Consider the following 12735-nt stretch of genomic DNA (forward strand, 5'->3'; position numbering starts at 1 on the left):
TTTACTTCTGTCAAAAATAACACAAAAGAGAGTAGTTACCATTGTTCATGAGTAATGTGCATTTATTTCAAGACCCGAGTATTTTGATACTGTTGTTAAATACATAAATGAGAACAACACAGAGCACTATAATATAATATCAACAAATAATAATATATTGGAAAACTTGGCAACTTGGTGTATGAGTATTGAAAACAAATATACTTACTATCATGACTATAGCACCCAAAATATGTCCAACATGCTTTCTGTATTTAACCATTTATGAGAGAGAAAGCATTAGGAGCTTCATATTGACTAGGAATCAACTTGAAAAAAATTAATTATTCCATAAAAATCGTATCGCAGCCAAGGCCTACCCTGCTCCCACGTTTGCTTATAAGTCCTTTGTCATTTCTCCTTCTCGTATGCTTTATCGGCGGCCTTTTTCTCCTCTTCAGACCGAGGTCGCTTTGTCCCCGTCTCTGGCGGTTTCTGTACACCTTTCAGAAAATTCCACATCCCAACGTAGCTTTGGCAGATGTAGATGTAAACAACAACAAAAACATGTGTTTAAATGGGCGATAATGTGGCCACATCTATTGAATTTGATAACATGATTACCGCGATATTCAACGAGATGTGTTATATGCATGCGCAGTAGTGAAAAGACCGACAGCCTGACTTGTACATGATGTGATTCGGAATTCTTCGGTATTTTCCGTCCTGCCGATAAACACATCGATTAACACAGACATGGCACACGCTTAATATGTGGCGGCTTTAGTTGACGGTGTGTCTGAATTAGGGCTGTGCAATATGGGAAAAAATGAATATCCCGATACATTTTCTCCATTTCACGATATACGATATATTGAAATCTCCTCTAAAGGACCCCATGAAATCTAACTTTTACTCTTTACTGTTTTTACCACAATCCCTGCAGATTAAATAACATTCTTGGTTAACTTTACAAGTCAAGTCAAGTCAAGTCAAAGTCCTTCCCCCGCCTACAGTACCTGGTATTCCTAGGCAGTCTCCCACTCAAGTACTAACCAGGCCCAACTCTGATGGTGGCGCATCGGGCGGCGCCGATCTCCGTTTCCGTAGCCCTCGGTCTCTCGCCTATTACATAGCTAGGGTTACAGTGGGGGGCTAGTCCTCTGGTAACCACGAGAGTTTAACTCCCCATGCACATCTGTATTGCAGCGTGCCTTGCCAGATGATAGTAGGTACCATTTTTATAATGGTCTTTGGTATGACCCGACCGTGAATAGAACTCACGATCTTCCGATCGAGAGGCGGACACGCTACCACTAGGCCACTAGTCGGTGGTTAACTTTACAGGTGGTTTTCAACAACACATTTTAAATTTTCATGTTCGTGATTAATCACAATTGAGTTGAAATAAGACTATTTTTATTCAACAAAGATGTAACACAAACTGAAAAAAACAATCTTGAAAATTGCAACAAAGGGGCAATACAATACAGAGCTGCTCAGAGCTCAAATCAATAAAGTGCAAGCTCAACACTGAGAAAGACATTTAGCCTAAATAAGAAAAGCGCTCTTTCATTAAATTATTTTTAAAAAATAGATCTCCAAGCTATTAACCTGACTACTGAGAACCATTGGAACATTCACAATAGAGAGAGAGATTGAGGGAGAGAAGAGCGAGATCTGCAAAACATAATTTTTCTCTTTGCACACTTTTGAACTGAATGTTTTCTGGCTCAGCCTCTCAGATGTGTATAATTCCGGTATTGCCTTCTCTGTAAAATGTGTGCAACCAGGCAACTCATATTTGGGATCGAGTGTGTTTGGTAATTTTTGGAAGCCTGGTTTTTCCACTATACGTACTAATTGGGATCATGTCTTCGGCAATGACGTTAGTGATTGCATCCGTTATAGCTCTCCATCTCTGACTCGTTTTCTCATATGGGGTGGCTTTGGAGAACGAGGCCGCTATGGTCATTTGTTTAGCTCGTGGGGGGGGGTTAGCTCGTGGGCAAGTAGTTCGGAGTTTAAGAGACTCTTCCTACTGTACCGAATGAGTTTTCAGGTGATGGAACATATTTGTAGTGCTGCTGCCTTTCGTGATGACAGGGGTTTTTTTGCACACTTTACAAATTGGCATTTGCTGTTCCACGTCCTCCTTGCGATATCCAAAAAAATGCCAGATGACTGACCCCTGACTAGTTCTTTTAGGAACCAATTCATCCGCTTCCATTTTTAATTTGTCGCTGAAATTGACAGAGCTTACACGGTAGCCTATGCAACACCAGCGATTGCACAAACTGAGTCAGCGCTGTAAACTGAAACTAGAAAATCTTCCTGCAAGTTCCTTTCAGCACCTAGATGTCGCCCGGGATTGGTTGGCGAGTGTGGGATGTTATTGTTTTTTTTTACGCTTAGGCAGCCTCTCACGTTACCGCCTGAGGGACAGGGAGAAAACCACCGGAAAATGTTTTAAACAAACACGAAACAAACGCAAGTCGGCAGATGACCATAAAATATTCGATAGTTATGATAAAATAATTTATGTATCTCACACAGAATTTTTGGAGATATATCGAGTATATTTGATATATCGCACAGCCCTAGTCTGAATCTTCGCTTCATATATATTTTTTATTTTCAACTAGCCAGGCGGGCTGGCTAGTGACAGGAATTACCCGCCAAATGACAAATTAAGTCGCCTCGGGCGACCGGACCACCGCGAATTTCGAGCTGTGGTGTACATATCCAGACCTGCATCAAAATCTAATCAATTGTTCTTTGGCCCATTTTCCTCAAAATTTCATCAAAATCCATTCACTACATTTAAAGTTACATTGGGAAAAGACAAACAAACAAACGGAGGCAAAAACATAGCCTAATACAACATAGTTGGCGAAGGTAATAAACGCATTTACAATATAGGCATTAAGTTAAGGTAATTTTATATAGAGCGTGGAAGCTGACAAAAATATGAATTTCATGTATTTGAATCATATATGTCACTTTTATATAAATTGTGGGTTTTTCCCTGTGATGTATTTAATCGATTTTGATATTTGTGATTTTTTTCTTTATTTTGTAATTACAGGAAGTAATTACAAATTTGCCTTTAAAACATTTTAAAAATATCAAAAGTTGCATTTAAAGAATTAACATTTAACTTAAGAGTGCACATCCTGTTTTAGTCTTTTTAACTATCCTGATGCACAGCAGGGCGGCACGGTGGTGTAGTGGTTAGCGCTGTCGCCTCACAGCAAGAAGGTCCGGGTTCGAGCCCCGTGGCCAGCGAGGGCCTTTCTGTGCGGAGTTTGCATGTTCTCCGCGTGGGTTTCCTCCGGGTGCTCCGGTTTCCCCCACAGTCCAAAGACACGCAGGTTAGGCCGTCCCGGGCAGGAGGTCAATTCCACAGTCATAGGGTCTGTGAGGAGGGAGGGACACTGCTTGGGTCTTGCTGAAAACAAGTCTTAAGTCCAGGTATTCCAGGGGCATGCGAGAGAGATCGGGAAACTTGCTGGCTGAAGGCTGTGGTGGTTTGGCGGGAGGCAGAGCGGAGTTCAGGCAGGAAGCTAGGCATGAATGGCTCCAGTCTAGGATGGTATTATCGGCCCAGTTTAGGTGGAGGTTGTGCTGTGTTAACCAGGGTAATACTAGGATGATGGGTACGTGGGGGTTGTTCATGATGTGGAGTTGGATGGTTTCAGAGTGGTTGCCGGAAATCCTCAGGATGAGCAGGGTGATAAGGTGGGTGATGGTGGTCAAGCCGGTGCCATTGAGTGTCAGGACTGTGAGAGGGATGTCGAGGGTGAGTAGCGGAATTCCCAGATGCTTGGCGGTGGAGGAGCAGATCAGGTTCCTGTCTGCCCCTGAGTCAACGAGAGCCTGGAGATGGTGATGCTGGTTGTCGTGGATGACGATGACAGGGAGTAATGGTTGAACAGCGGGGGGCTGGTTCTGAGTGTTGCCCACCAGGACCCCTCGATTCACTGGTGGTCTTGTTCCCTTTAGCGGGCAGGCTTGGCAGATGTGTCCTCGCTGACTGCAATAGAAACAGGCCCCTGTGCTCTGCCGGCACTGTTGTTCCTCCGCTGACACCCGACCCTGGTCTACGGTCTACCTGCATGGGTTCGACGGACATGGCGGGGGGTGGAGAGGGCGTGAAGCTGGGGCGGTTCTTCTCTCTCCTCTGTTGCTGGACCCGGGCATCGATGTGGTTGGCAAGGTCCATGAGGCTGGAGAGGTTCGACGGCAATTCCCACGATACCAATTCGTTCTTAATGGCGTCAGACAGGCCGTGCAGGAACACGTCGATCTGGGCACTCTCGTTCCAACCGCACGATGTCGCCAATGTCCGGAACTCGATGGCGTAGTCCGAGGTAGACCGGGACCCCTGCTGCAGCTCCATGAGCCCTCTAGCCACCTCCCGGCTGGACAGAAAATGGTCGAAAGTTCGCCTCATCTCTTCGGAGAATTCTGAAACAGGAACAAAAGGGTGCATCGGCGTCCCAGACCACTGTTTCCCACTCTCTGGCCTTGCCGGTGAGGAGCGTGATTGTATATGCTACCCGGGAGTGTTCTGTGGGGAAGGCCAGAGGTTGCAGTTCTAGGCTCAAAGAGCATTAAGACAGAAACGATCTGCAAGTACCTGGTTCTCCATCGTAGGACTGAGGCACTGGAAGTCTCAGTTCATGGAGAAGAGCAGTGACAGGAGCTGAAGTAGGAGCCGGCTGGGCAGGGGTAGGCACGGCTTGATAGTGCTGCATCTGTGTGGTGAGGAGGTTGAGTGAATTGGACAGAGTGGCAAAGTTCTGGGTGATCTGCTGGAGGTCTTGTTGATGGGTCCCGAGGAGAGTCCCTTGCTGCTGGATGGCCGTTCTCAGATGGGTGAGTTCCGCTGGATCCATGATGGCCAGAACGTACTGTTAGGGGAAGTGGAGGTGTGGTGAGATAAGGATCCACAAGCAGAACTCAGACAGTAATCCAATAAAAAAGGTGATTTAATCCAGGGAAAAAGGGCGTGGCAAAAAGGTGAACAAACGGGACAAAAACAAATGGCAATATAGTCCAGGTAAAAAGAGACAAAAAACTTGACAAAAACACAAGGCAGACAAGGACAAAAACACTAGAGCAAAAAAACATAAACAAGAAGAAAACCCTCAGTGCAAAAACCATAAACTAGAAAAATAGCTTGAGCAAAAACCATGAAATGCAATAAAGGCACAGAAACAGCTGGAATAGCAAAACAAGACGTTCTGGCAAAGTCAGGGTCTGATAACGGCCTTTATATAGGCAGGGGTGAAAACCAGCAAGTGAGTTGAAGGTGAGCTGGAATTCCTGTCCCGGATGGAGATACGTGGGAGATCCATAATCTGCGGAGTGGATGTCCGGGCGGAGCATGCGCCCGATGTCTGGGGCAGAGCATGTGCCCAATGCACATGGATGTGACAAAATGCCCCCCCTAAGAGCTCTGTGCCATCGGCACTCTGCTCTGGGTCTGGGCAGACATGGTACCAGATTCTCGGCTTAGGTGGGGCTTGGTCTTGGGTCGGATCTTGAATAGGTGCAAGGGCTTTGATGGAGGCTTGGGTTCCAGAAGATACTTGGGTTCGGGCTCTTGACAGGCCATGAAAATGGGCTTTGGACAGGACATGGGCCCGAGCTCTAGACAGGACTTGGGTTCCAGACTGGACATGGACATAGGCTCTGGGTAGGACTTGTGCTTTGGACAGGGCATGGACATGGGCTCAGGCTCCAGGCTAGGCATGGACTTGGGCTCGGGACTAGACATGGGCTCAGACATGGGCTCGAGCATGGACCCTGACGTCAGCATGGGTGCAGGTGTCGGCATGGGCTCAGGGACAGGCATAGACTTTGTCTGAGCAACACTTGTCTTTGCTGAAGCCAGGCAGTGTGGTGACGATGTCTTTCTCAAAGCTTAAGCCGGGGTGCATGGCGGCGATGTCTTATTTGAAGCCTAAGCTGGGCAGCACAGTGTCAATGTCTTCAAAGCCAGGCAGCGGGATGATGTCTTCAAAGCTGGGTGGCAGGATGAAGAACTTGACTGACTGCACTTAAATCTGGAGAAGAGGCCACCCCATCGACCTCTGGCACTGGCTCTGGAGCTGGCAGTAGAACAGAGGCTACCTTGTTGACCTCTGGCACTGGAGCTAGAACTGGCTGTGGAGTAGAGGCCACCCTGTCAGCCTCTGGTATGGGCACTGGCTGTGGAACTGGCAGGGGAGCAGAGGCGACCCTGTCAGCCTCTGGCACGGGCACTGGCTCTGGAATTAGCAGTGGAGCAGAGGCTGCCCTGTCAACCTCTGGCTCTGGAACTGGCAGTGGAGCAGAGGCCACCCTGTTGGTCTCTGCTGCTGGTTCTGGAGCTGGCAGTGGAGCAGAGGTCAGCCTCTGGCATTGGAGCTGGAGCAATGGCCTCCTCTGCTGCATCAGCCTCTGGAAGGAGCTCAGGAGTGATGGACTCCTCTGCTGCCTCTGTGTCAACCTCTGGAGGGAGTTCTGGAGCAATGGCCTCCTCCGCTGCTGCTGCATCTGTCTCTAGCTTCTTAGCTCCCCTAAAAAACTTATGGCGTCCTCCTTCCCTAGAGCCTGAAACAGGTACCTGAGCATAGCACCGAATGACTGGGAGTCTCTGATGCATGGATGTTTGATTCAGATCAGGTACTCAGCCCACTGGCATGCTTGCCCTGTGAGCCAGTGTATCATACAGCCTACCCAGATGTGCTTCGAAGGCTTGGGCTCCACTCAAATAAAAGAGCGCACATTGTATTAGGAACCCATTTGAGGAATACTCCACCCCATCACAGGCACTCTGTGATGGGGTGGAGTATTCCTCAAATGGGTTCCTAATACAATGTGCGCGCCTTCATTCGGGTGGAGCCCAAGTCTTAAAGCACATCTGGGTAGGCTGTATGATACACTAGCTTACGCGGCAAGAATGGCAATGGGCTGAGTGCCTGATACGAATCGAACATCCGTGCCTCAGAGACTCCCAGTCATTCAGTGCTATGCTCAGGTATCTGTTTCAGGCTCCAGGGAAGGAGGACCCCTATAAAATTTTTTTAGGTTTATGTCCAAACCTAATTGCTGCAGGAAAATTACTGATCTAGGTAGAGGCACAGAAACCCGGGCATGGCGTTGAGCAGCATGCCGGCTGTCTTCTGCTACATCCATGATATGGCAAAGTATTCTGTCAGAAAACACAGGTTAATTGGAGTGAAGACAGATGTATATGCAGGAAGGAAGTCTTTATTGTAAAAGAAGCACACAGGCATATAGTCCAAAATGGCAGGCTGAATCAATAACGATGAACAAGCAAAGGGTCAGGCGAGGCACAAACTGACTATACTAGGCAAAGACGAAAAACAGAATCCATGACACAGAATGAGAGTCAAGAAACCAGGAAGACAGTACAAGTACAATGGCTTGGTAATGGTAGTAAACAATGCAATACTTTGTACTGTCTGGGTGTGTGCAGCATCCTTTTATGTGCACACCGATTATGCCTTAATCCAGGGCAGGTGCTAGGCATTACAGGCGCATGCTGTTCAGAGTGCACATGAGAGAAAGTCTGTTGCATGTGCCAATGTGTGCAGATGTGACAGATGTAGTTCGTATGAAAAGTATGAGTGGTATATTTCCCAGTAAAACACTCCTGTCCAGATATCATATTTCATATCACAATATGAAATTTCAAATTTTGCCTGTCTGGTTCACGTTCATTAGTTGCAAACTGATTCATTCAGTTTACTGTTGACCAAAGATATGAGCATGTTCAATGAATGGTACTCATTTAGTGCATTCATGCACAACACTGGGCAGAAAGTTTTAAGGAGAAACAGAGCTTGGTAGTCTGTTCAACATTGCTGTGTATGAAATCACGAAACATATGACATTTTGACTTGGAAACCTAACAAATGTTGCATTTAATCACCCAGATGTACATAAAGTATGCAGACGAATGTGTGAACAGTGGCACTTGTGTTGCTGCTGCTTCTGCATGGGCAACCAGAACCATGTGTCAACTATGAACCAGACCCCTCTGTTTTGACATTGGGCTTTGCCACACCACCCCTGCATGAATTATTTTCCTTTAGTATAAATACAGAAGTGATTGTAGGAAATCACATGTGCTGATTGGTTGAGAAATGCAGAGTATTTCTTGATAATCACCTCGAGAGACTCGGCAAAATGGCTGCCAATATCTTTGTCACCATAAGTGAGGAAGATGGACAAATTATGAAAGAAAATGCTGTTCCTAAAAGCAGTAAAGATGTTATGAAGTTTGGTCTAAATCTATTCAAAGGTAAGGTGAAATTGTGATTTATTTTATCTATTTCAAAGCAAAGTATTTTATGTAACTCGGCATAGATTAGATTACATTTGTATGCCACTTTTGAAGTTTGAAACAAACTATTTTTTAACACGGGTTTTTTGTTTGTTTGTTTTTTGTAATAATCACCTGTGTATTTATACTAAAACAATTATCCACCTCAGGCTCAGTGATTATCAGTGAATAATTACTTCGACTTTGTCTTGGTTATTATTCATCGATATTCACTTCACCTTTGGGGAATAATTGTTAAATAACAACAAACTCTGTAGCGTTTTATTTGTTCAAAGTGAAAAGTTGGATGTGACATTGGAAAAAGATGCGCCATTTCAAACACAACTGACTTTTTGAAAACCTGTCATGGAGGCTCACCTAGACTAGTAAGCCAATGCAAGGAATATTCCTTTGGTTTTAAGTCATGTATGGTACCCATACATTACTGTCATAATACAACTTACAAATGTTGCATTTGTCTTAAATTGCAAACTTGAAATTTAAAAACTTGTAGGTTGGTCAAAGTTGACATGTTGATGAAACAGTTAGGCCAAATAATAATAATAATAATAATAATAATAATAATAATAAGTTAGATTTATATAGCGCCTTTCAAAAAACCCAAGGACGCTTTACAATTATAGACAAGGAAAAAAAATAAAGAAAATAAAAATAATAATAATTAAATAAAATAAAAAATAAAAAGTCCACCAAGTAGGGGTCAGGACGTAATTCCCCTGGTGTAGCAGCCACAGTCCCACCAAAGGCGCATGAAAACAAGTCCCACATCTCCAGCACTGCTGCCGCGACACCATCAGCCACATCGCTCGAACACCACGCCGTGGATCCACAAAGCGAGCAGAGAAGCTCCGCCACACAGAGCGCTGGTGTGTCCCAAACCGCCTGCACAGCCACCGCGACGGCACCGAGCAACATCGCTCGGAACATCACGCCAAGCGTCAAAGCGCAGAGTGCTGGACAACCACGATGTTAAATGAGCAACGAGATCACTGCAGTCCATAGCTGGGAGCGCAGGCATCACCCGCGGCGAACCAAGGCCTGGAGGGAAACCAACGCCCAAAACTGGGTCTGGAGCTACACCACAACCGGCGGACAAAACACTCAAACAAACATCAAACTACACAAACACACACAAAAATAAATAAATAAAATGAAAATAGAAAAAGAAAGAAAATAAAATAAAAAAGCTCTGGTGAGAATGATTCCAAAAGTGATGATTTCAAAAGTGTAATTCACAATGATTGTTATATGAACAGCATGCTGAGAATGTTTTTTTATTTAGTTTTATTTTCCAAGGACTGAATCAGATTTTGGATTGGTTTTAGATATGACATCATCCATGTTTTTGATGCCCAATATGATGGGTTTGCAGCTAAATACAGGGATTGCCTTCCTGCCTGTTTGCTAGAAGATTGAATTCTTGACCTCTTGCTCAATATAAAACACAGATAGCTTGCCCTACCTTGTCCACTGACTGCATTTTGTCCTTATTTGTCCCTGTTCCCCTGACAATAAGGCTAAAAATGAAGATAGTTAATGTGTAATAAAGATATGAATTGTCAGGGTTGTGTTATGTGATGTTATTTATTTATTGCTTTTTTTTTTTGCATCAATGGTAATGTGATAGCATGCTGGAAGGTTTGTTTCTGTGAAGCTCTGTCATGACATTTTCCCTCATTCATTTTTTATCTTTTAGAAAATGCAGAGGAGGACAACAGAGTGACAGAGGAAGACAACATGTTTACTTTGGCCACACCACCTCAAGAAACCACCCAGATCTCCTCTGTACAAAATCCATGTGCAGGTATAATGATGCAACATTGTTTCTTATGTACATACAGATAAAAAAGGAAAAAGTTGAATAAATGAGTAAATAAATAGAACTATAATGAGTGCAGATGCTTCTGTGTATAAACGGCCCGGTTGTCCTTATTTTTAGATCAAAATGTCAAGAGGAAACTTGGAAGACTTTAGAAGAATGTTCATTATTGGGGTACAGATGGTAGAGGCTTTAGTCATAAAGACTGCTTAAGTGATTAAAGTGACTAGATCTAAGGGGAAAATAGTAAAGTGTGTGTGTCTTGCAAAAAATATATACAGTGTCTTGCAAAAGCATTCATCCCCCTTGGTGTTTGTCCTGTTTTGTCACATTATAAGCAGGAATTAAAATGGATTTTTTTTTGGGGGGGGGTTAGCACCATTTGATTTACACAATATGTCTACCACTTTAAAGGTGCAATTTTTTTTTTTTATTGTGACTTAAACAATAATTAAGATAAAAAACAGAAATCTGGAGTGTGCATAGGTATTCAACCCCTTGTGCATTTAACCCCTAAATAAGAGCTGGTCCAACCAATTCACTTCATAAGTCACATAATTAGTTGATTAAGATCCACCTGTGTGCAATCAAAGTGTCACATGATCTGTCACATGATGTCTAGAAATCAATCTGTACTGGAAGGACCCTGATTCTGCAACATTACTAAGCAAGCAACAAGAAAACCAAGGAGCATTCCAACCAGGTCAGAAACAAAGTTGTGGAGAAGATCCTAAACATACTGCTAAGGCTACACTGGAGTGGTTTAAATGGAAACATTTAAATGTCTTGGAATGGCTGAGTCAAAGCCCAGACATCGATCCAATTGAAAATCTGTGGCATAACTTGAAGATTGCTGTATACCAATGCAACCCATCTAACTTGAAGGAGTTGGAGCAGTTTTGCCTTGAGGAATGGGCAAAAATCCCAGTGGCTAGATGTGCTAAACTAATAGAGACATGTCCCAAGAGACTTACAACTGTAATTGCAGCAAAAGGTGGCTCTACAAAGTATTGACTTTGGGGGGTGAATACCTATGCACACTTCAGATTTCTGTTTTTTCATCCTAATTATTGTTTGTGTCACAATAAAACAACAATTTGCACCTTTAAAGTGGGAGGCATATTGCGTAAATCAAATGCTGCTGACCCCCCAAAATCCATTTGAATTCCAGCTTGTAATGCAATAAAACAGGAAAAACAGCAAGGGGGATGAATATTTTTGCAAGACACTGTATATATTTAACAGTTATTCCATGAAATCGAGTTGTACATGAGCTGATAGCCGATGAGGCGCATATGTACATGTGTGTATACCCATGAACCTGCTGTTTTATGCAGGTAACTAATCAGCCAATCCCTTGACAGCAGCACAATGCACAAAATAATGCAGATATAAATCAAGAGCTTCAGTTAATGTTCACTTCAAACATCAGAATGGGAAAAATTGTGACCTCTGTGACTTTCACTGTGGCATGGGTGTTGGTGCCAGATGGACTGGTTTGAGTATTTGCTGATCTCCTGTGATTTTCACACACAAAAGTCTCTAGAGTTTACACAGAATGGTCTGAAAAACAAAACAACAAACAAAAAAGCATTGAGTGAGTGACAGTACTGTGGGTGGAAACATCTTGTTAATAAGAGAGATCAGAGGAAAATGGCCAGATTGGTTCAAGCAGGAAGGACACAGCAACTTATATGATCACTCTTTACAACCATGGTGAGCAGAAAAGTATCTCAGCATGCAATAGCAGAAGACCACATTGGGTTCTACTCCTGCCAGCCAAGACCAGGACTCTTAGAATCAAGAACAAGTTTATATATATATATATATATATATATATATATATATATATATATATATATATATATATATACAGTGTTGGGCAAGTTACTTCAAAACTGTTTTGCATTATTTATTACTTGTTACTGTCATTTTAAAGTAATTAGTTACATTACAATATTACTGTATTTAAAATGTAAGGCATTACACTACTATTGCATTACTTTTAAGTTACTCTCACCAAAATAACTGGAAGTATGGATTTGGCAATCTAAATGTAGCTCAAGACGCTCAATTAGCTCATCACACATCCAGTGGAAGGTGATGTGGTATCTGACTGAGCTAGGCTTATGGTTAAAAACACTAGAATATAATAGCCACAGTGATGGCTCATGGCACAATACAAGGAACAATCATCGCAAGAACAGACAAAAGGTGAAAGTCTGGCAAATTGTGATAGAAATACTGTAACTTTAGGCCTATTCATATTAACATTAATTGAACTGTATTGTATTGTAATGTCTAAAGATATGACACGATACAAAATTAGCATTTCTATGCCTTTATTGTTTTCAAGTTTACAGCATTAAGCATAGTTTATGCTTCATAAAAAAAAAGATTAGCCCTAAGGGATATGACTCCATTTCAGAAATTTGACAAAAATGAACATATTACGGCAAATCGTAGCCTACAATAAAACTGGCCTGAAAACCCCCCACAAGCCTTTTAAATCACGGCTAGACAATGACTATTAGCTATATGAGGCTACCCAGTCACATTTCGAAAAACAGAATTA

General features: G+C 43.1%; 1 protein-coding gene across 5 annotated transcripts in view; it reads left to right on the forward strand.

Moving 5' to 3' along the window:
* fbln2 (fibulin 2) overlaps window positions 1-12735 on the forward strand; it is a 306873-nt gene that overhangs the window by 123186 nt on the left and 170952 nt on the right. For all 5 annotated transcript variants that reach the window (XM_060910813.1, XM_060910809.1, XM_060910812.1 and 2 more), the window contains exon 7: window positions 10038-10145. In XM_060910813.1, coding sequence (XP_060766796.1) covers window positions 10038-10145 — 108 coding nt within the window. The remainder of the gene's footprint in view (window positions 1-10037; window positions 10146-12735) is intronic.

This window comes from Neoarius graeffei, chromosome 26, assembly GCF_027579695.1.
Source record: "Neoarius graeffei isolate fNeoGra1 chromosome 26, fNeoGra1.pri, whole genome shotgun sequence".
Classification (NCBI taxonomy): Eukaryota; Metazoa; Chordata; class Actinopteri; order Siluriformes; family Ariidae; genus Neoarius; species Neoarius graeffei.